This window comes from Ornithorhynchus anatinus, chromosome 1, assembly GCF_004115215.2.
Source record: "Ornithorhynchus anatinus isolate Pmale09 chromosome 1, mOrnAna1.pri.v4, whole genome shotgun sequence".
Lineage (NCBI taxonomy): Eukaryota > Metazoa > Chordata > Mammalia > Monotremata > Ornithorhynchidae > Ornithorhynchus > Ornithorhynchus anatinus.
This window is the reverse complement of record NC_041728.1, coordinates 147,859,205-147,880,907: the sequence shown is the minus strand read 5'-3', so window position 1 is coordinate 147,880,907 and position 21,703 is coordinate 147,859,205. Positions and strand designations below refer to the sequence as shown.

The 21,703-nt window shown below is 44.1% G+C and overlaps 1 protein-coding gene across 5 annotated transcripts in view; it reads right to left on the bottom strand.

Annotated features, from left to right (window-relative positions):
• The window catches only part of ATP11B (ATPase phospholipid transporting 11B (putative)), a 146,921-nt gene that overhangs the window by 40,495 nt on the left and 84,723 nt on the right, over positions 1–21,703 (bottom strand). For all 5 annotated transcript variants that reach the window (XM_029073628.1, XM_029073637.1, XM_029073620.1 and 2 more), the window contains exons 10-20: positions 20,663–20,744; positions 18,026–18,176; positions 16,774–16,971; positions 13,655–13,813; positions 11,500–11,675; positions 9,425–9,493; positions 9,152–9,225; positions 8,958–9,061; positions 8,307–8,488; positions 5,016–5,219; positions 1,396–1,549 (exon numbers count right to left, since the gene is read on the bottom strand). In XM_029073628.1, the coding sequence (XP_028929461.1) occupies positions 1,396–1,549; positions 5,016–5,219; positions 8,307–8,488; positions 8,958–9,061; positions 9,152–9,225; positions 9,425–9,493; positions 11,500–11,675; positions 13,655–13,813; positions 16,774–16,971; positions 18,026–18,176; positions 20,663–20,744 (1,553 nt within the window). The remainder of the gene's footprint in view (positions 1–1,395; positions 1,550–5,015; positions 5,220–8,306; positions 8,489–8,957; positions 9,062–9,151; positions 9,226–9,424; positions 9,494–11,499; positions 11,676–13,654; positions 13,814–16,773; positions 16,972–18,025; positions 18,177–20,662; positions 20,745–21,703) is intronic.

The window sequence follows — 21,703 nt, the reverse complement described above, 5'->3', positions numbered from 1 at the left end:
ACTCTGGAACAGAACCCAGATAGTCCCAAGTTAGCAGGAAAGTTAACTATTTTTAAGGAACGTAACCCGGCTGCATCATAGAAAGTATTTGCTTATATATTTATAGACACCCCCTCGCACCCGCTGCCATCATCGTACCGAACGAACGGTGATTTTAGCTCAAATGCTGTTTTCCTGCAGCAGATCTGGAAAAATACGCAACTGGGCAGTTGGGGAAACAAGGCGCCAGAGCGCAGCGGGTGACGGCATGCGCGGGGCACACTCGTTCTCTTCTACTACTCTGGCGTCCTCTCCGGCCTGCGGCCGCCCGAGATCCCCGCTGCTCTTCCACCTCCAGAGGCTCTTGCCGCTGCTCTGGCTGAGAGGGCTGATGGAAATAGAGGAGGTCTGTCTCTAAGTTCCGAGTTGTGTTGTTGTTGTCACTCAGTCATTCATGCAATCGTATTTACTGAGCGCTTACTGTGAAGCAGCGTGGCTCGGTGGAAAGAGCCTGGGCCTGGGGGTCAGAGGTCATGGGTTCGAATCCCGGCTCGGCCACTTGTCAGCTGGGTGACTGTGGGCAAGTCACTTCGCTTCTCGGTGCCTCAGTTACCTCATCTGTAAAATGGGGATTAACTCTGAGCTTCACGTGGGACAACCTGATGACCCTGTATCTAGCCCAGCGCCTAGAACAGTGCTCTGCACATAATAAGCGCTTAACAAATACCAACATTATTATTATTTACTAAGCGCTTGGGAGTACAATACGACAATAAACAGACATTCCCTGCCCACTACAAGCTTAAGGTCTAGATGCAGAGAGACAGACATTAAGAGAAATAAAGACATATGTACCTAAGTGTGCGGGGCTGGGACGGGGGGAGGAAAAAGGGAGAAAGTCAGGGCGACGCAGAAGGGAGTGGGAGAAGAGGAAAGGGGAGGGGGGCTTAGTCCTTAGCAGGGTAAAGGTCACAAAGGGGTTTGAAGGGCTATACTTCAGCGTGGCTCAGTGGAAAGAGCCTGGGCTTCGGAGTCAGAGGTCATGGGTTCGACTCCCGGCTCTGCCACTCGTCAGCTGTGTGACTGTGGGCGAGTCACTTCACTTCTCTGGGCCTCAGTTACCTCATCTGTAAAATGGGGATTAACTGTGAGCCTCGCGTGGGACGACCTGATCACCCTGTATCTCCCCCAGCGCTTAGAACTGTGCTCTGCACGTAGTAAGCGCTTAACAGATACCGACATTATTATTATTACTTCACTTGAAGAATGCCTCTTGGAACCACAAGGGCATAATATTAGGAATAATCTTCATTCCTGCACCTACAACCGTGGCCTGGAAAAGAAGCCATGTGCACTTTCCAAAACTCTTTAAAAAGTGTGCAAAATCATCTTTTCAACATCGAAAGAAACTCATACTTTAGCTTTCTGAAGAGGAGCCATTCGACAGCATAACACAGCGGAACAATTTCTGCAAACTTCCATGAATAATTTCTCATGTTCCCTGAGTGCAAGAGAGAGGCTGGTCCCATCTACGACGAGTCCATGCTGAATCACGTGATCCTCCTGTATCCTAAAAAGGAGAAAAAGGGTATATTTTTAAAATGTCACATTTGCGATTTGTGTTCGGCAAAGATTAGCTGCCTATTCTTTCTGAGAAATGGGCAGTTGCTCTCTGTGTGGAATTATTGACGGTATGTGGAATATTGGCTCTGTACTCCTGTATCCTATCAACTGCAAATATTAGTATGACATTGTGACATTTCCCAACATACGATCAGGGACGCCAAGTCTTTATTTTCCCGACAGGCGCGTTAGGGAATATCGGGGCAGCACATTGAGGTGGTGGGTCTCTGATAGGTGTGGAAGGTAAAGAGTGAGGAAAAAGAGTAGAAGAGGGAGAGAAAAGGAGAGGGGGGTGATAATAATAATAATTCTGGTATTGGGTATGAGAAGGAAAAGAGTGAAGACAAGGAACAGAAATGGGAGAGAAGTGGAGGGGGGATGACACGAGAAGGAAAAGTATGAGAAAAGGGAATAAAAAGGGGAAAGGAAAGGAGAAGGAATAGCATAAGAAGGACAAGAGTGAGGAAAGAAAATAAAAGAGGGAGAGAAGCTGAGGGGGCAAGGTAAGAAAAGGAAAGCAAGAGAGAGAAGTGGGGGTGGGAAGGAAGAGGAAAGTCAAGGTTCTTACCAGGCTGCCATTTTTTTTCCACCCTTACTGATAATAATAATAATAATAACGTTGGTATTTGTTAAGCGCTTACTATGTGCAAAACACTGTTCTAAGCACCGGGGTAGATACAGGGTAATCAGATTGTCCCACGTGAGACTCACAATTAATCTCCATTTGACAGATGAGGGAACTGAGGCACAGAGAAGTGAAGTGACTTGCCCACAGTCAAACAGCTGCCAAGTGGCAGAGCCGGGAGTCGAACCCATGACCTCTGACTCCCAAGCCCGGGCTCTTTCCACTGAGCCACGCTGATCCTTACAACCCCGGAGCCGCATGAGGATGAGCCACCCCCCCGGGTCTGGTCTTCTCCCACTCCCTTCTGGAGAAGCAGTGAGGCTCAGTGGAAAGAGCATGGGCTTGAGTCAGAGGTCATGGGTTCGAATCCCGGCTCTGCCACTTGGCAGCTGTGTGACCTCAGGCAAGCCCCTTAACTTCTCTGTGCCTCAGTTACCTCATCTGAAAAAGGGGAGACTGTGAGCGTCACGTGGGACAACCTGTTTACCCTGCATCTACCCTAGCGCTTAGAACAGTGCTCTGCACATAGTAAGCGCTTAACAAATACTAACATTACTATCACCTTGACTTGCTCCCTTTACACATTCTAGACCGTGAGCCTGTTGAGCGCTGGGACTGCCTCTATTTGTGGCTGAATTGTACTTTCCAAGCACTCAGTACAGGGCTCTGCACACAAGTACGCGCTCAATAAACGAACGAATCCTCCCTGCCCCAGAGCACTTCTGTACATACCTGTCATTTGAACTGCCTCTATTAATGCCCGTCTCCCCCTCTAGACCGGAAGTTTGTTGTGGGCAGGGAATGTGTCTGTTCTATTTTCCCCCTCCCAAGGGCTTAGTACAGTGCTCTCCACACAGTAAGTCCTCAGTTCATATGACCGACTGACCGGTTCAATCCCACAGGCTTTGGGGTCCTTAGGAAACGAGGCGTGCTGGCTTTCCGGCTCCACAGCTACGGCTGGGGCGCGCGAGCCTTACAGGGCCTCCGTCAGGAGGCCATTTCCCGGCCCGGGGCCTGCAGCCACCGCTGCCCGAGCACCTTGAGAAGCGAAGCTGAAGCTGCGTGTGCAGGGACGGTAGCCTCGGGGGTCAGGCTAGCAGAGGTCGAGGCCACGGAGGAGAGGCACTGCAGCCGACTGGAAGGAGCACAGGCCGGGGAGTCAGAAAAACTGAGCTCTTAATTCCGGCTTCGCCGTGTACCCGCTGCGTGACCTCTGACAAGCCGGTTAACTACGCTGGGCTTTGGTTTCCTCAGCTGTAAAACGGGAATAAAATACCTAGAGAAGCGGCGTGGCTCAGTGGAAAGAGCCCGGGCTTGGGAGTCGGGGGGCATGGGTTCGAATCCCGGCTCTGCCACTTGGCAGCTGTGTGACTCTGGGCAAGTCACTTCACTTCTCTGCGCCTCAGTGACCTCATCTGGAAAATGGGGATTAACTGTGAGCCTCACGTGGGACGACCCGATGACCCTGTATCTCCCCTAGCGCTTAGAACAGTGCTCTGCACATAGTAAGCGCTTAACAAATACCAACATTATTATTATTATTACCTATTCTCCCTCCCTCACAGACTGGGAGCCCTGTCTGGGACAAGGACGGTGTCCAATCTGATAATCTTATGCCTACTCCAGTGTTCGGTACAGAGTAGGCGGTTAACAAATACCCCAGTTATTATTACTATTATTATTACTGGAGGTGAGGGCAAGCTACAGTGGTTCTGGGCCTTGGAGCCCAACCTTGTTTCAAGAGTTTTCCAATTGAGAAAGGACAGGCTTACCAAGTACATATCTGGAAATTTCTTTATTTATATGAATGTCTTTCTCCCCCTCTACAATGTCAGCTGCTTGTGGGCAGGGGCTGTGTCTGTTGTACTGGTATACGGTACTGTCCCAGGCGCTTAGTAGAGCACCGCACACAAAAGCGCTCCATACGGACAGTCGACTGACTTGACTGACTTCGGCAAGTCACTTAACTTCTCTGAGCCTCGGTTACCTCAACTGTGAACTAAGGATTGAGACTGTGAGTCCCATATGGCACATGGATTTTGTCCAACTTGATTATCTTGCATCTACCCCAGCGTTTCGTTCGGTGCCTGGGACATAGCAAATGCTTAATAAATATCATTAAAAAGAAAAAAAAGAAACCCCCCCCCCAACAAAAACGGTTATTCTTAGCACACTGTTCTGTGCACAGTAAAAGCTCAGTTCATTCATCCATTCAGTCGTATTCACTGAGCGCTTACTGTGTGCAGAGCACTGTACTAAGCGCTTGGAAAGTGCAATTCAGCAACAAAGAGAGGCAATCCCTGCCCACAACAGGCTCACAGTCTAGAAGGGGACAGACAAGACATCACAAGTAAACGGGCATCAATATAAACAGAATTAGATACACCGTGGGCAAGTCACTTCACTTCTCTGTGCCTCAGTTCCCTCATCTGTAAAATGAGGATTAACTCTGAGCTTCACGTGGGACAACCTCATTCCCCGGTATCTACCCCAGCGCTTAGAACAGTGCTCTGCACGTAGTAAGCGCTTAACAAATACCAACATTATTATTATTATATATATATACACATTACAAGTAAAACAGGCATTAATATAAATAGAATTATAGATATGTACATGTAGACACAAATACCGTGGGGCAGGGAGGGGGTAGAGAAAAGGGAGCCAGTCGGGGTGAGAGGGGGGGAAGAGGGAGTTGAGAAAAGGAGGCCTTAGTCTGGGGAGGCCTCCTGGAGGAGGTGAGCCTCAATTAAATGGGGATAATTATGTCAAAGTGTTCGTATTATACCTTTTGGCCAGTTGTCTCAGCTTTTCTGCACAATCGCTGTCGGATTTCTGCTGCGTAAGTTCAAGGATGTTCATGGCTCTGTGAAAATGTCCACATGATAAGCTCACGCTGACGGCCGTTTCGTGTTTATCTCCAGTAAGAACCCATATCTTGATACCGGCCATTCTCAAGGCTTCAATAGTTTCTTGGACTTTATCTTGAAGTCTGAAAAACATCATTTGTAACATAGACCGATACATTATTGGATTGTACATATAACTAAACCTCTTCTAATATTTAATACAGTGCTCCGAACACAGTGAGCACTTAATAGCAGCATGGCTTGGAGAAGCAGCGTGGCTTAGTGGAAGGAGCATCGGCTTGGGAGTCAGAGGTCATGGGTTCTAATCCCGGCCCCGTCACTTGTCAGCTGTGTGACTTTGGGCAAGTGACTTCATTTCTCTGGGCCTCAGTGACCTTATCTGTAAAATGGGGATGAAGACTGTAAGCCCCATGGGGGGCAACCTGAACACCTTGTATCTACCCCAGCGCTTAGAACAGTGCCTGGCACATAGTAAGCGCTTAATAAATACCATCACCATTAATAGCTATTAGTAATACAGTCTGCACTGTGCAATATCATAAGTTTTACACCTTAGGTAAATGATGTTTAGAGAAGCAGAGTGGTCTAGGGAAAAGAGGACAGGCCTAGGAGTTGGAGGATCTGGGTTCTAATTCTAGCTCCACCACTTCATTCATTCAATAGTATTTATTGAGTGCTTACTATGTGCAGAGCACTGGACTAAGCGCTTGGAATGGACAATTTGGCAACAGATAGAGACAATCCCTGCCCAATGACGGGCTCACAGTCTAAACGGGGGAGACAGACGGCAGAGCAGAACAGAACAAAACAAAAACAAGACAACATTATCAAGATAAATAGAATCAAGGGGATGTACACCTCATTAACAAAATAAATAGGGTAATAAATAATATATACAAATGAGCCCAGTGCTGAGGGAAGGGGGAACGGAGAGGAGCAGAAGGTGAGGGGGAGGAAAGGGGGAGCAGAGGGAAAGGCGGGGTTCAGTCTGGGAAGGCCTCTTGGAGGAGGTGAGCTCTCAGTAGGGCTTTGAAGAGAGGAAGAGAGTTAGTTTGGCAGATATGAGATGTGTGACCTTGGGAAAGTTCCTTAATTTCTCTTTGCCTCAGTTCCCTCATCTGCACAATGGAGATTCAATACCTGTTCTCCCTCTTACTTAAACTCTGAGCCCGCCATAGGACATGATTATCTTGAATCTATATTCAATATCTATGCCTACTGGATAAAGCATGGGCCTGAGAGTCAGAAGGACCTGGGTATTAATCCAAACTCCACCACTTGCCCGCTGTGCCACGTCACCCTCATCTGTAAAATGGGGAATAAGACTGTGAGCCCCATGTGGAACAGGGACTATACGCAACCTAATTAGTTTCCATCTACCCAGTGCTAAGAACAGTTCTTGAAAGAGCACGGGCTTTGGAGTCAGGGCTCATGAGTTCAAATCCCAGCTCTGCCACTTGTCAGCTGTGTGACTGTGGGCAAGTCACTTAACTTCTCTGTGCCTCAGTTCCCTCATCTGTAAAATGGGGATTAAGACTGTGAGCCCCACGTGGGACAACCTGATTCCCCTGTGTTTATCCCAGCGCTTAGAACAGTGCTCTGCACATAGTAAGCGCTTAACAAATACCAACATTATTATTATTATTATTAGTAAGCGCTTAACAAATATCATTATTATTATTATTATTATACCAGTGCTTAGTACAGTGCTTGACATATAGTAAGCACTTAAATGTCACAATTATTATTATGAGATATTACGAACACAGCAATGACATACCCGAGTTTTTAAGAGACCTTTTCTCTTCAAAGCAGATCTCGTGAGCCCAGATTGGTTTTATTAAATTCCTATTCTATTAAAAAGCGGATAAGTGAGAATCAGCAAGGCCTAGTGGAAAAAGCCTGGGCCTGGAAGTCAGGTGACCTGGGTTCTAATCTGGGCTCTGCTAGTTGTCTGCTGTGTGGACTTGGGCAAGACACTTAACTTCTCCTCAGTTTCCTCATCTGAGTCCCATGTGGGACAGGGGCTGTGTCCAACCTAAATATCTTGTATATATCCCAGCACTTACTACAGTGTTTGACCCATATTAAGAACATAATGTAATAGTAGTAATAATGATGACATAAATTTTTCAAATTTAACACCAATTTCTACTTTTAATTTCTTTAAATTAACTTTTAAACCCCAGAAAGACTGCTAATAAGAAGGGTAGAAACATCAGACGCTTGATATGCACAGAGGCTGAGCCGAGAGAAGTACTTTTTTCAAGTTTAGTAAGCATGGGTAGGGCTAGGGCTAGTTGACCTGATTGAGAGAACGAAGAAAGGAGGCTCTCTGTCTCCATAACACTCAGACATTCGGGTATTAAGGTTTTCACTTTGCTCCTGCTTCTAACCGGTAAAGTCATCAGGAACTCCTTCAGGGATTAACAAACTCTGCCTCTCACACATGCACTCCATTTTCAGTCTGAGAAGCCTAATGTGAGTTATTTAAATACACACACACACACATGCTCTCTCTAGTTTAATTTCTGAAAGTCCAAATTTAGAAAATAAAAATACTCAATTATATATCCCCATCTTAATACTTTAATCGGAAAAATCCTTACCCAGTGGATAAAGAATTGAGAGATCACAGTGAGCTTGAACAGATCCAAACCCACATAAAGTCAGTTGTAAGAACAACAGAGGCTGGAGGCTCAAATTCAGTAGCCAGGCTCTAGACCATTTGTTAATGTTTTGATTTTTAAATGCATTTCTTCCTAATTTTCAATCTAATAAAGAAGAGCAATACACATTTTGCTATGATTTTATTGGTACCACAATCTTAGTAATCAGTTGGAAAAATGAACTGTTCTCCAGTAGGCCACTTTAGATTTTTAGCATTTAGAAAGCCTGGCTTTAAAAGAATGTATTTCAGGAATTATGGCTTGACTACATAAAGTTTGGTTTCCAGGGTGGAAGGCAATAATGTGTTCCCTTGATTTCAGATTCAAAATCCATCAGATGCTGAGGTATTCTAATAAAACCTAGTCCAGAGTAAACAGTGCATTGTGAACATTTTTCAGGAGATGAACTGTGAGTAATGATAATTAAAATCTACTTTATCGTTCTCTCCCTAAGCTCTTAGTACAGTGTTCTGCACACAGTAAGGGCACAGTCGATACCACTGATTGATTTCACCATTTAGACAGATCATCGGTACATACCTGTCTTCCACTCCTGTAGCCCCAAGCAATTCCAGATCGTTCTCAATGAAATTGAATACCTCTGCTAATTTCTGTTCTCGCTGTTGTAAGGCAGTTCTGGCTTCCATTAGGCGTTTATCGATTTCAAGATATTCTTGAGCTGTGAATCGCCTATAGGCCACACACAGAGTTCTCAGTCCTCTCTAAAAGAAACCAAAAAATGAGTTACAAAGGAATACCTTACAGGTGAAGAACCAGAGAAGTGTGTGAGTTTCACTCCCAAAGAACACCAACAAATCACAGTCTTTCAAAAAAGTATCTCTGGTTTTTAAAATTACAAGTGTGATACTATTATTACTATTGATGTTGACTACAACCATCATCTTCAAATTCCCAGAAAATGCGTGTTTAAAAGTTTCGTGTTAGTGCAGATTAGAAATACCAGACTTCCCGGCCAGTTTCTGAATTCAAATTTGACGAAAGGCACTTCAAGACTTTTAAATTTTAAATACACTACTCATTTGCAGGCCTGAACTTTAATCGGAAGAGGAAGTTACGTAGATCCTACATAAGAGTACTCAAATAGTATGAAGTCATTTCATGAATGCCTGTGAAAGTAAAAGGCTCTTGGATTAATAAAACATGTCAATTGTAATTGTCCCCGGCACTCACCAAAGCAAATTCATCAACATGAATCCTCGTTTTGTCTATTTCTCCCCTTGTACTGTAAGGAAGAATGGCAGATTCAGCTCCTTTAGTGAACAAAAGCTTCTCATCTGAAAATGAAAGGAAAGAAAAAAGAAATGTCGGAAATCATGTTCTCATCCTTTCACTTGCACAATTGCTTAGGCTCTCAGATTTCTTACGGGAAGGGGACTCTACGATCACACTCATTCGCCTTCTATCCGCATCAAACTCCAGAACGTGAAGCAATTTGTATCTGGAAAAACAAAAGAAACAATTTTTTCCATAATTACTCCTAGCTAGGAAAAGGCCGCCGATAAAAGCACAATATACAACTTCAGGTGGGACGTCAAAATAAAGTGTAATTTGTAACAGGTACAATGATATTTACGTCATAAATGTACTATTTAATGAGGGTTCATAGAAGAGTGAATCATCAAATATAAAAATATTACCTTTCAGGTGTTCCAAGACTTTTAATTTCCATAGCTTCTCCACTAGTGCCAGTAAATACAACACCAACTCTAAGTATTTAAAGAAAAATAATAAGTTTTATTACAAAATATTCCGGAGAAGGAAAAGGAATCCCTAAAGGGGATACAGAGGGTATAGGGTTTCACAGCTTGAATGGCCATGCTGTCAAAATAATTTTTTAAAAACAAATTGATTTGGCTATTCCAGACCCAAAAAGATCCAAGATTCAGAAAGAACCATTAAGGAATGACTGGTGGAAAGTGACTATCACTTCAGTTGTAAATTTAAGTTTGTAAAATGGAACAATCATTTTGCAAAGGCTTGATTTTCAACTATAATAAACTTTAAAACAGAAAAGTAGAGCCATTTAAGAGATTTCGAATTTAGTACTACTCTATTCAAATTTGATTAAATTTGAATTTAGATGAACTGTTGCACTGATAGGTTAAAAATGCATAGCTTAATGGACACTCTACCTTAAATCCTGAAAGTAATGAATGCTAGGCAAGGAATTATATTATTTTAAAGATAAAGCCTAATTTGGATGAATGGAGAAGGAAGGCAAGAATTCTTGTGTGAATTTGAAAAATCTTAATTGAGACATATTGTTTCTTAAATTGAGAAGCAGTGTGGCTTACTGGAAAGAGCGCGGGCTTGGGAGTCAGAAGTCGTCGGTTCTAATCCTGGCTCCGCCACTTGTTAGCTATGTGACTTTGGGCAAGTCATTTAACCTCTCCGTGCCTCAGTTACCTCATCTGTTAAATGGGGATTAAGACTGTGAGCCCCACATGGGACAACCTGACAACCTCGTATCTATCCCAGTGCTTAGAACAGTGCTTGGCACATAGTAAACGCTTAACAAATATCATCGTTATTATTATTAAATGCAGTTTCGATGAGTACCTGTGTGTCTCTGTGGAAAATAAATTTAGGCTTGGCCTCTTGGTTTCTGAACTGGTCTGTTTCTTTGAGCAGCGGACTGGATGCCCAGAGTCCTGGGTTCTAATCTCTGCCGCTTGCTCTGTTTGACCTTGGGCAAGTCACTAAAATACTCTGTGCCCTAGTTTCCTCACCTCTGGCTTCAGGCCACGCACCCTACATGGGTCAGCAATGGCAAAAGCGCATAGGGAAAAGAGAGGAAGCAGAAGGGCAGGTAATCAGATGATCATGAATTCTAGATTAAAAAGGCTTTACCGCAGTATATTCTTCTTCTACACACAAAATACAAGAGAAATAAAGACATTCGCAAAAAAAAAAAACCAACCCTGCTGAATTAGAAGTATTATAAGTGTTGAGAAATGGATAGAGCATGGACCCTAAGAGTCAGCAGGGGTTCTAATCCTGGCTCCACCACTTGTCTGCTGTGTGACCCTGGGCAAGTCACCTCACTTCTCTATGCCTCAGTTACCTCACCTATAAAATGGAGGTTGAGACTATGAGCCCAACATGGGACAAGGTACTGTGTCCAACTTGATTTGCTTGTATCTACCCCAGCGCTTAGTACAGTGCCTGGCACATAGTAAGTGCTAACAAATGCTATCATTATCATCATTACTTTAATATTTTGCAACAAGTCCAGGGGTCTCAGATGCACTCCCCATCTAAGAACTTCCAGCGACTGGTTCTTTTTAAACTAAAGCTGGACAGTGAAAAAAAACAGGATGGAAAGAACACCGATTCTTTGGAAATGTGGTGTTGGAGAAGGCTTCTGTAAATACCGTGGACTGCCCGAAAGACAAACAAATGGATTTGAGAGCAAATTAAACCAAAGTGGCCTTTGGAAGGCCAAATGACTTGACTTAGATTAGCATATTTGGGACACATAATGAGGAGGGCTGATTCTCTGGAGAAGACACTAATGCTAGGAAAAGTCCAGGGAAAACACGGATGAGGCAGACCGGCAGTTAAATGGCCAGACCGTCACAACGATAACGGAAGAACCGTTAGAAAGGTTGCGGATTAAGGCAGAGGACGGGACATTCCGGAGAGAGTCTAACCACGGAGTCGCTGTGAAATGGAAACGACTCGATGGCACTTTTTAAGAAAATGGACTTACCTCCTAGCTGCTTCAACTAAAGCCTTTTCATCTGGGGAGGAAGCATAATATTCCAACTGAGATGACACTCCATTGGAAAACCAGGAATTATCTCCAAGGCTGTCGGTTTGATCAGCACTGATCTGTACCGTGTGACAGAGGCAGACTGCTTTCATGAAGAGTTCCTCTTCTTGGAGCTGTAGAAAGTCAAAATGTATTACAAATTTTATATTATAAATTACTTATATTAGTTTCTGTCTCCCCCTCTAGTCTGAAAGCTTGTTGTGGGCAGGGAATGCGGCTGCTGACTTTGTTGCGTAGTACTCTCCCACATAAGAGAAGCAGCATGGCCCAGTGGAAAGAGCCCGGGCTTGGGAGCCAGAGGTCATGGGTTCGAATCCCAGCTCTGCCACTTGACAGCGGTGTGTGGGCAAGTCACTTCACTTCTCTGTGCCTCAGTGAGCTCATCTGTAAAATGGGGAGGAAGACTGTGAGCCTCACGCGCGACAACCTGATGACTCTGTATCTCCCCCAGCGCTTAGAACAGTGCTCTGCACATAGTAAGCGCTTAACAAATACCAACATTATTATTACTTAGTACCGTGCTCTGCACATAGAAACTGCTCAATAGATACAATTGACTGGTCTGTTTGTTTGCAGAATTGGCTGCAGTGGTTTCTGCACTAAAAGTGGACCACTATAATGATAATGTTGGTATTTGTTAAGCACTTACTATGTGCAAAGCACTGTTCCAAGCGCTGGGGTAGATACAGGGTTGTCCCACATGAGGCTCACAGTCTTCACCCCCATTTTACAGATGAGGTCACTGAGGCACAGACAAGTTAAGTGACTTGCCCACAGTCACACAGCTCACAAGGGGCAGAGCGGGGATTCGAACCCACGACCTCTGACTCCCAAGTCCAGGCTCTTTCCACTGAGCCACGCTGCCAAACTTCAGATTTACACTGCGCTTTTCTAAGAAACAGTAAACGCTTTCAAACTTTTAATTTCGGGACTGATTTAGGCAGGAGCTAAAATGATGAAGCTGACCTAAGAGATCCCAATACAAGAAACCTTGGATGTCTGTAAACTCATTCAAACGTAAGCAAGAGGTGATTTAGCCCTGTCAGTCCAAGGAAGCTTTGAAAACTTAGAAAAGGAAGCATTCGCTCTTCTCACACCAACCTACTCACTATGCCTCCATCTCATCTCTCTCCCTATTAACCTCTTGCACATGTCCTCCCTTCCTGCCTTGGAACGCCCTCCCGCTTCGTACCTGACAAACCACCACTCTGCCCATCTCCATAGCGCTAGTAAAATCACAGAGAAGCAGCGTGGCTCGGTGGAAAGAGCCCAGGCTTGGGAGTCAGAGGTCATGGGTTCGAATCCCAGCTCTGCCCCTTGTCAGCTGTGTGGCTGTGGGCAAGTCACTTCACTTCTCTGCGCCTCAGTTACCTCATCTGGAAAATGGGGATTAAGAGTGTGAGCCTCATGTTGGACAACCCGATTAACCTGTATCTACCCCAGCGCTTAGAACAGTGCTCTGCACAAAGTCAGCGCTTAACAAATATCAACATTACTATTATCTCCTCCAGAAAGCCTTCCCTGACCAATCTTTCATTTTCCCACTCAATTCTCCCTCCCTCTGCATCACTTGGACCCACACCCCTTAGACACTTTGATACTCACCTCACCCCCGCTGTGCTTATGATCGGATCCTTCTCTGTAATTTATTTTTCCTCTCTCCTCCTAGACTGTAAATTCCTAGAGACAAGGGATCAGCCCTACCGACAGCGATTCTCTCCCAAGCACTTAGTACCGTGCTCGGCATACAATAAGCAGTCAATATACAGCACTGATCGACTGAGGCGTGATAGTCCCGATCCCTGATCCTATTAACAGATACGATCTTCTTTACCTAATTTAAAACCCGGAAAACTAAAACTAACTTGGGGACTGGTTAAACTGAGCAATGATTACACACCACCTCAGGTTTGTACGTAGTCGTTTGTTCCTAGCACGGTGAGCATTCAATAAAGACCGCTGATTTGTCGTACGCTTCGTCTTACACCAAATAGCGGGCATTTCATATAATGAAGGAAAGAGGAACCGAATGACATTAACTGAAAGTTGCCACTGAAATTCCATTATGATAAGTGAGAATAAAACTGCTTACAAGTCTTGGTCTGATTCCATCTGGAGAATCTGCTGTACGTCCTTCTGGTACAAGACTGCCATTAATTTCATGGTACTTAATTCCATTAATCGAACATTCCCGAAACTGCATTTCATTTTCTGTTAATGTACCGGTTTTATCCGTAAACACGTATTCCACCTGGTGAGATTTAAAACACTGCAGTGAAAAAAATGTCCGCAGCTACCCTACTCAGTCCGCGAGCCCCACGTGGGACCGCGACTAGATTAACTTCGATCGACCCCAGCGTTCGGAACAGGGTGTGACACGCAGTAAGTGCTTAACGGATACCGTGACGATTATCATTACCCCCGGGTGATGGGGCTGCGCTCAGCTCTGGACGCTGGACTTGGTGCTTGGATACCTTGAACCTCTACGTTCAAGGAGACTACAAAGACGCAATTAAATGTGTGCGCCTGGACACTGCTTCCGTGTGAGAGACCAGGCTTCCAGAATGCCTCCGGAAGTTTCAGAAACCTCTCTCTCGTGAAATGTTGGCATATGGCTCTACTGCTGCTGGGAACAGAGACGCTATTGCCAAAGGATGAACGCACAGAGTGCAAAGAAGGACAAGGATTTTCCTTTCAAGTTAGTGGGATCGTGATGCAGCTGCCTCAGGAGGAGTCAACTGAGCTCATTCCTTCAAATCCTCTGTGGAAAGGGGGAAAAGAAAAAGGAGGAAGAGGTTGAGTTGGGGCATGTTCCAGAAGAGAGGAGCTTGTGGTGCAAATAGGGCACAATACCGTAGAGACCTAAAAGGATATGAGAAATGCTTCAGGACCGCAGTCCGGGAGACCGGGCTGTGTCGGTTCAGCCCAGAGCTGCCTGGGCTTGGATGTCCCCTCCCATTTCGGATGAGGGGGCTTAAAGTGCTGCCAAACCAGAAGAGCTGGGCTCCAAGTCAGAAATGTATAAAAACCTGTTTCCAAGGCCTGCAAAAGTTGCCAAATTAAGAACACTGGAAGGGCTCTGACATTACAGGCAAGGAGTTCAGGCTGAATACGGAGATGAAGAGGAGTCTGTAGAAAGAGTGAATGGAGGAGGTAAGTTCTTAAAGCAGATGTTACAGTGATCATTAGAAAGGACACTGGGGAAATAGTGACAGCGGCAAATTCTGTGTCATAAAACAGTTCGACTGGGAAATAATCCCACCTGACGGAGAAGTGGCGTGGCCTAGTGGAAAGAGCTTGGGCCTGGGAGTCAGGGGAACTGGGTTCTAATCCTGGCTCCGCCACTGGTCTGCTGAGTGACCTCGGGTGAGTCACTTCGCTTCTCTATGCCTCGATTACCTCATCTGTAATACAGGGATTAAGACTGTGAGCCCGAGGTAGGACAGGGATTGGGTCCACTTTGATGATCCTTTATCTACCTTAGCATTTAGTACAGTGCCTGGCACATAGTAAGAGCTTAACTGAATACCGTAAAAAAAATAATCAGAGGCTAAATACGTATTTGCTGAGGAGGGAAACAGTAGATTGATTTTTTAGGGCTCTGGCACCCGACTGGATCCGTAAATTGGACCCCCAGGTTTTCCTGGGAAAAATCAAGGCTGTGTGAGGAAGGCTGGCTGAGTTCAACTAGATATGCTGGCAACACATCTAAATCAAGAGTAGTGATCTGTGGAATTCGGCCAAGGGACTGAGTTGTCTGAGTTATGTGTCATCTCATGGAAATGGTAACTAAAAACAGAGGAACAGATGAGATCATTGAGAGACGGGTAGCAGGGACCTTGGAGGATCATGGCCACGACCTGAGGGATGTGTGCAGAGGAGCTGCCCGTGAAGAAGCTATTCAAGGAGTGGCTGAAGACCGAAATCCTTACGAAGGAGCGTTTCCACAAAACTGAGGTCTGATATTGAGCACCACAGTGAAACCGAAAAGGAAGCAAAAGGTTGGCCCAGAAGGAGCTGTTGGTGATGAACACTGGTCGGTAAGGAACGAGTGTATTTTCCGTTGTAGATTGTAAGTTCCTTGTAGGCAGGGATCGTGTTGATAATAACAGCACGGTCCTAAGCGCTGGGGTGGACACAAGCAAATCGGGATCGACACGGTCCTGCATAGTCTCAGTCCCTATTTTACAGATGAGGCAACTGAGGCCCAGAGAAGTGAGACTTGCCCAAGGTCACACCGAACACAAATGGCGAAGGCGGGATTAGAACCCATGATCTTCTGAATCCCAGGCCCACGCTCTTGATTGTACTTTCCTAAGCACTCAGTTCAGAGCCCTGCCTTAGTACGAACAGTACCGCACTGCAAACAATAAATGCCATCGACTGACTGCACACTGGAGAGCTCATTAGCGTTAATGCTGAAACATCATAACATGGTTTAGCGGAAAGAGCATGGGCTTGGGAGGCAGAGGACGGGGTTTCCAATCCCAGCTCCGCCACCTGTCTGCTGTGTGATCTTGGGCAAGCCACTTAACTTCTCTGTGCCTCAGTTACCTCATCTGTAAAACGGGGATGAAGACCATGAGCCCCACGTGGGACAATCTGGTTACCTTGTATCTACCCCGACACTTAGAATGGTGCTTGGCACATACTAAGCGCTTAAACACCATAATTATTATTATTCTGTGTAGTTAAGAGACCTGAAGTGGATTGAAGAAAGAGGTGATCGTGCACAGGATGGGCTCTGGGGATATGTGGGATGAAATCGCCCTCTACACGGAAACGTGCAGTGGGCAGAGAACATTTCTACCAACTCTGTTACGTTGTATTCTCCCAAATCCTCGGCACAGTTCTCTGCACATGGTAAGCGCTCAATAAATACCACTGATCATGATGATGTTCTTTTATAGGGAGAAACTTCAGAAAACAGGAAATAGTTCATAATTCATTCATTCAATTGTATCTATTGAGCGCTTACTGTGTGCAAAGCACCGTACTAAGTGCTTATAAGGCAGAGGGAAGATTTTCGGTACAAGTGAAGATCTATCATCCTATTTGGAAGAGATGGGATCCAGGACGGGCCAAACGTGTTTTACAGATTTGGCTATTTGAAAGAGTACGAGTAATTTCACATTCCATGCGAGATGTGTTCACATTAAATATCGAATAGCAAATCTTTAGGCCTTGAAAATATTACCAAAATCAATTTACCTGTCCCAGTTCCTCATTCAGATCTGAAGTATTGACTTGAGCTCGCTGATCTGTTTCTTCGTGATACAGATCAAGATCCCATCCGATAAAAAAGGATCCAAGAAATTTCTGCATCTCAACTGTCACATACAGTGAAATTGGTATGATAAAATTGTAGAGAACCAGAAAAGCAAGGAAGTCCGAAATAAATCTCAGAATCTATGACGAAAGATTCATTTGAAAAAAAGGAACAAAACAGGAGTAAGCATTAATGCCAAAACAATCAGAAATTAAATACTAAGACAATGCCAAGTCAAATATAGTCAAATTATTCAGGTCTGTCTAGTTTCACTATCCATGCCTTTTCTTATCTACTTACTGAATTCAGTGACTTCAATTAACATCTCGACAAGAGAAGAGGACAGGAACTTGGAGAAGGGGGAAAATTTAAATCAATTCAAAGAAGATTGGTGGCAGACCAGCTAAAACTGTTATGTGGACTAAAATCAGAGGTCTGTGGCCTTCAATTTTCCACATCCTTCTTTATCACATATTATAGGAAAACACAACTCGAAGAGACCTAGGGATCATCTGGTCTCATCAAGAACGTTGAAGTCTCCAGGCAGGGGAGACTACGTGACCTGGGCTGGGGAGTTCTTTACTTAAAGCTTCCAAAGTTTGGAGACGCCCCCCACAACCTACTGTTCCTGTTCCAAAATCAAAAAGATCTTCCTTATTATCAACCACAATCTCTGCAACAGTTGACTTTTTTTCTTTAAACATTCAAACCTCTCAAATACTGACAGTACATTTACCACTTTCACACGTTGCATTTTGGGGAGATGAAAAATCTGCATCTGCATGTGAAATAATTAGGAACTCAGTCTCATGCTTTGAAAATCTTGAACGCATTTTAGGAAACACCACATTTTAGGGAACAGCACGGGCCTTCAACTTCTGCCTACCTTTGGAGATTAACACAAAATGAAAATCCTAGCCCAGAACAATCTCTTGTATCGGCATTTACAGGTCTTCGAAATAATGAGAGAAGTGGACCTAATTGCTTCCTTTTTCACAAAAAGTGGCCAGATTTTCCTGACAAAGGTAATTTGGGTACTTTTAAGAAATACATGCCGCAAACTAATTCAGTATATATGGGGATCTGAAGCTTAGCACTTGAGAAAATGGTCTAGTTGTTGACATCAGAACTAGGAGGTGGGGGTGGGAACGGAGACCTTCCCTTTCCTGGATGTTCTAGGATATTATTCAATACCTTACTGCTGTTTCTTTCATGCTCTGTTTTTTGGTTATACCACGGTTCATCCCATTTTTCTTCCATTTGCCAGGCATACTTCAGAATAGTACTGAGGATGGCTTCAAAAAGGAGGATTATTAGGTAGACGATCAAAAAGGAATTCATGGACCTGGAGGAGGTAGAAGAGCATGCAAACCATAACCATTACAGGATATTTTACTGATTTACCTGTCAAGCTCATTTTTTAAAGTTGTTGCAAAAATTAGGTTTCTTTAAAAACGTAGCAACATAGCATTAAAATTAACAAGACAAAACAGGGCATAAACGGGTTCAAACTAAAAATCAAAAATTAGAAAATTACTTAAATGGCAGACCCTAAGGTTTTGAGATAAATTTTCTTCCATTTTACAAGGAGTGCAAGTTTTAAAACTCAGTTTGGGTTCTTATTTAACAGTCAGTAAAATAATTATACCACCCCCTCCTTACAAAACGTCCAGCCACTCTGAGGAGCCGGGAGAAGACTCTGCCCAGGTAAAATGGGCATTCCTAATAGATGAGGATGGTGGGGAGAGAGGAATCCAAGATTGGCGTCACCCCTGGGGTATCCCCCTCCCCCAACAATACTGAAGGGTCCTCTTCATCCCTTCTGACTTGCATATTAATTCAGGAGCTTAATTTTTAAGCAACTATTCAAAAGATTCTCCTTCTGCGGCCTAGAAATATCACAACTGTAAATAAGTGGACAATAAATTTAGCGTGGCTTCAAGCAGAGGACATCCATTTTGGAGCTATAAAAATATTTAAAATAAATAACACCCTTGGCTAGGCTCCACTTTCCATAAATTGCAAATCTTAGCTTTTAGGAGAAACATCTCATGTATTTCAAGAAATTCTTCCTGAATATTCTGGAATTCAGACTTTAACAGACTGTTTACCTGAGGACAGGTCATAGATAAATCCTTGAAAAGAGGGAATAAAATAGGGGGAAAATAACACCATGCTTTGCACTTATGTTCTCTTACAAACACGGGCTTCATCAAAGGGATTCAGACATTTGAATTCAGACATTAATCTTGACGATTAAGTTGTACTTTTTGAATTTGCACGTGATAACTGAGACAGAAGAAAGTGAGATTCTGGTCTGCCTTCTTGCCTGTCCCCTCGGGAGGGCATCAATCCAGGGTATTTATTGAGCACTTACTATATGCAGAGCACTGTATTAAGCACTCGCAAGAGTACAATTCAACAGAATTAGCAGACACGTTCCCTACCCTATAAATTTATAACGAGTTTACAATCTAGAGGGGGAGACACAGAGGTATGTGGGATGTTACCAGTTTCAAAAAGCTGTGTCACTGTAAGTTCTATTGAGAGGTTTGGCTTTATTTAGTTGATCGATATAATGATTACAGTCTCCACAAAACAACTTTCAGTTACACATACCACACTGCGAGCTCAGAATGCTCTAAAGTGAATGCAAATCTGAGGAGTGAATTAGACAACATAATGAGAATAATAATAATAATGGTATTTATTAAGTGCTTACTATGTGCCAGGCACTGTTCTAAGCGCTGGGGGGATCAAGGTAATCAGGTTGTCCCACGTGGGGCTCACAGTCTTAATCCCCACTTTACAGATGAGGGAACTGAGGCACAGAGAAGTGAAGTGACTTGCCCACAGTCACACAGCTGATAAGCGGTAGAGCCAGGATTAGAACCCATGACCTCTGACTCCCAAGCCCGGGCTCTTTCCACTGAGCCACGCTGCTTCTCTACGTGGATTAAGCAGCGTGGCCTAATGGATAGAACACAGGCCTGGGGGTCAGAAGGACCTGGATTCTAATCCCATTTCCACCACTTGTCTGCTGTGTGACCTTGGGCAAGTCACTTCACTTCTCTGTGCGTCACTTGCTTCATCTGTAAAATGGGGATTCAGATAGTGAGCCCCTTGTGGGATATGGACTGCACCCAACCTAGTTAACTTGTATTCATCTCAGTGCTTAGTATAGTACCTGGCACATAATAAATGCTAGAGTGTGAGCAGGGAATATCACTGTTTATTATGGTATTGTCCTTTCCCAAGTGCTTAGTACAGTGTTCTGCACACAGTAAGCACTCAATAAATATGAATGAATGAACGAATACCATTTTTTAAAAAAAGGCAACTCATGGGCAAGGGCATTTTATCACCTCCATTATATAATCCCTAAGCTTCTAGTACAACGTTGTGTACATAGTAGGGGCTCATAAAAAGCTGATGAGATTGAAAGATAATCTAAAGGAAGTGGCCGAGTGGAAAGAGCACCGGCCTGGAAATTCAGCGCACTTGGGTTCTAATATGGCTTCCCCACTTGCCTCTTGACACCAATAACCCCTTCTACTTAAATTGTGAGCCCTTTGAGGGACAGGGACTGTGTCCGACCTGAGGATCTTGTATCCACACTCCAGTACTTAGTACAGTGTTTGGCACATAGTAAGTGCTTAACAAATACCATAAAGTAATTATTATTAATAATAATTACTGTCATCTGAGAAGTCTAGTGCTCACGATCAAATTTTGTTGTCTCCGCAGTTCGACTCTTTTAAATACACTGCTGGTTAGTCTAACTAGGAACTAGACTTTTTTGAGTAGACAAGAAAGTTGAACGCTACTTACTTCTCTACTGCCGATCGTTTCTGTGATTTACTCTTGTAATTTAATGCCATCTTAGTTTCCATACCTGTATATACAGCAACACCTGCAAAACAAAATCAAATCAACCTTTTCACATGGATGCCCTGTAAAGACTTTTAGCATCTTCCCCAGGAAAGAAAACAACACAGAGAAATGCACACTTAGAGATCATACACCATGAATCACCAATTGAAAGTCCCCAGGACAAATGCTGGTTCCAAAGTGCAACGGAAAAAAATCAGTGGTATTTACTGCACAATTACTGTGGGCAGAACACTGTACTAAGCACTTGGGAGAGTACAATACATCAGAGTTGGTAGACGTGTTCCCTGCCTACAAGGAACAAAATGTCTAGAGAGACGACTGTATTCTTGCATATCCCTGAGAGCTCATCAATTCTTCAGCAGAAAACTATTCCTACTGCAATCCCACAATGTGCTTTCATGGATCGATCAATGGTGTTGAGTGCTTACTGCAGTCCACAGCACTGTTCTAAGCACTGGGGAAAGCACAATTTAAGAGAGTTGGTAGAAATGATCCTTACCCACTAGGAGCTTACAGTCCACAGGACACGAAATTCTTAATCCAAGAGGGTTTCCCCAATCACGTCCTCTTTCCCCTTATTCCCTTTCCCGTCTGCATTCCCTGTCCTTGGATCTGTACCCTTTAAGCCCTGTTTATTCCCCCCACCCTCAGCCGCACAGAACATATGTCTATTCATTTAGTCAATCGGTCGTATTTATTGAGTGCTTACCGTGTGCGGAGCACCGTACTAAGCTCTTGGAAAGTACAATTCAGCAATAAAGAGAGACAATCCCTGCCCACAACGGGCTTACAGTCTAGGGGTGACGGGGAGAGACAGACATCAAAAAAAGTAAACAGACATCAATATACATAAACTGAATTACACGTATATACATATATACATAAGTGCTGAGGGGCGGGGAGAGGAGAAAAGGGAGCGAGCCGAGGTGACGGGGAAGGGAGGGGGAGCTGAGGAAATGGGGGCTTAGTCTGGGAAGG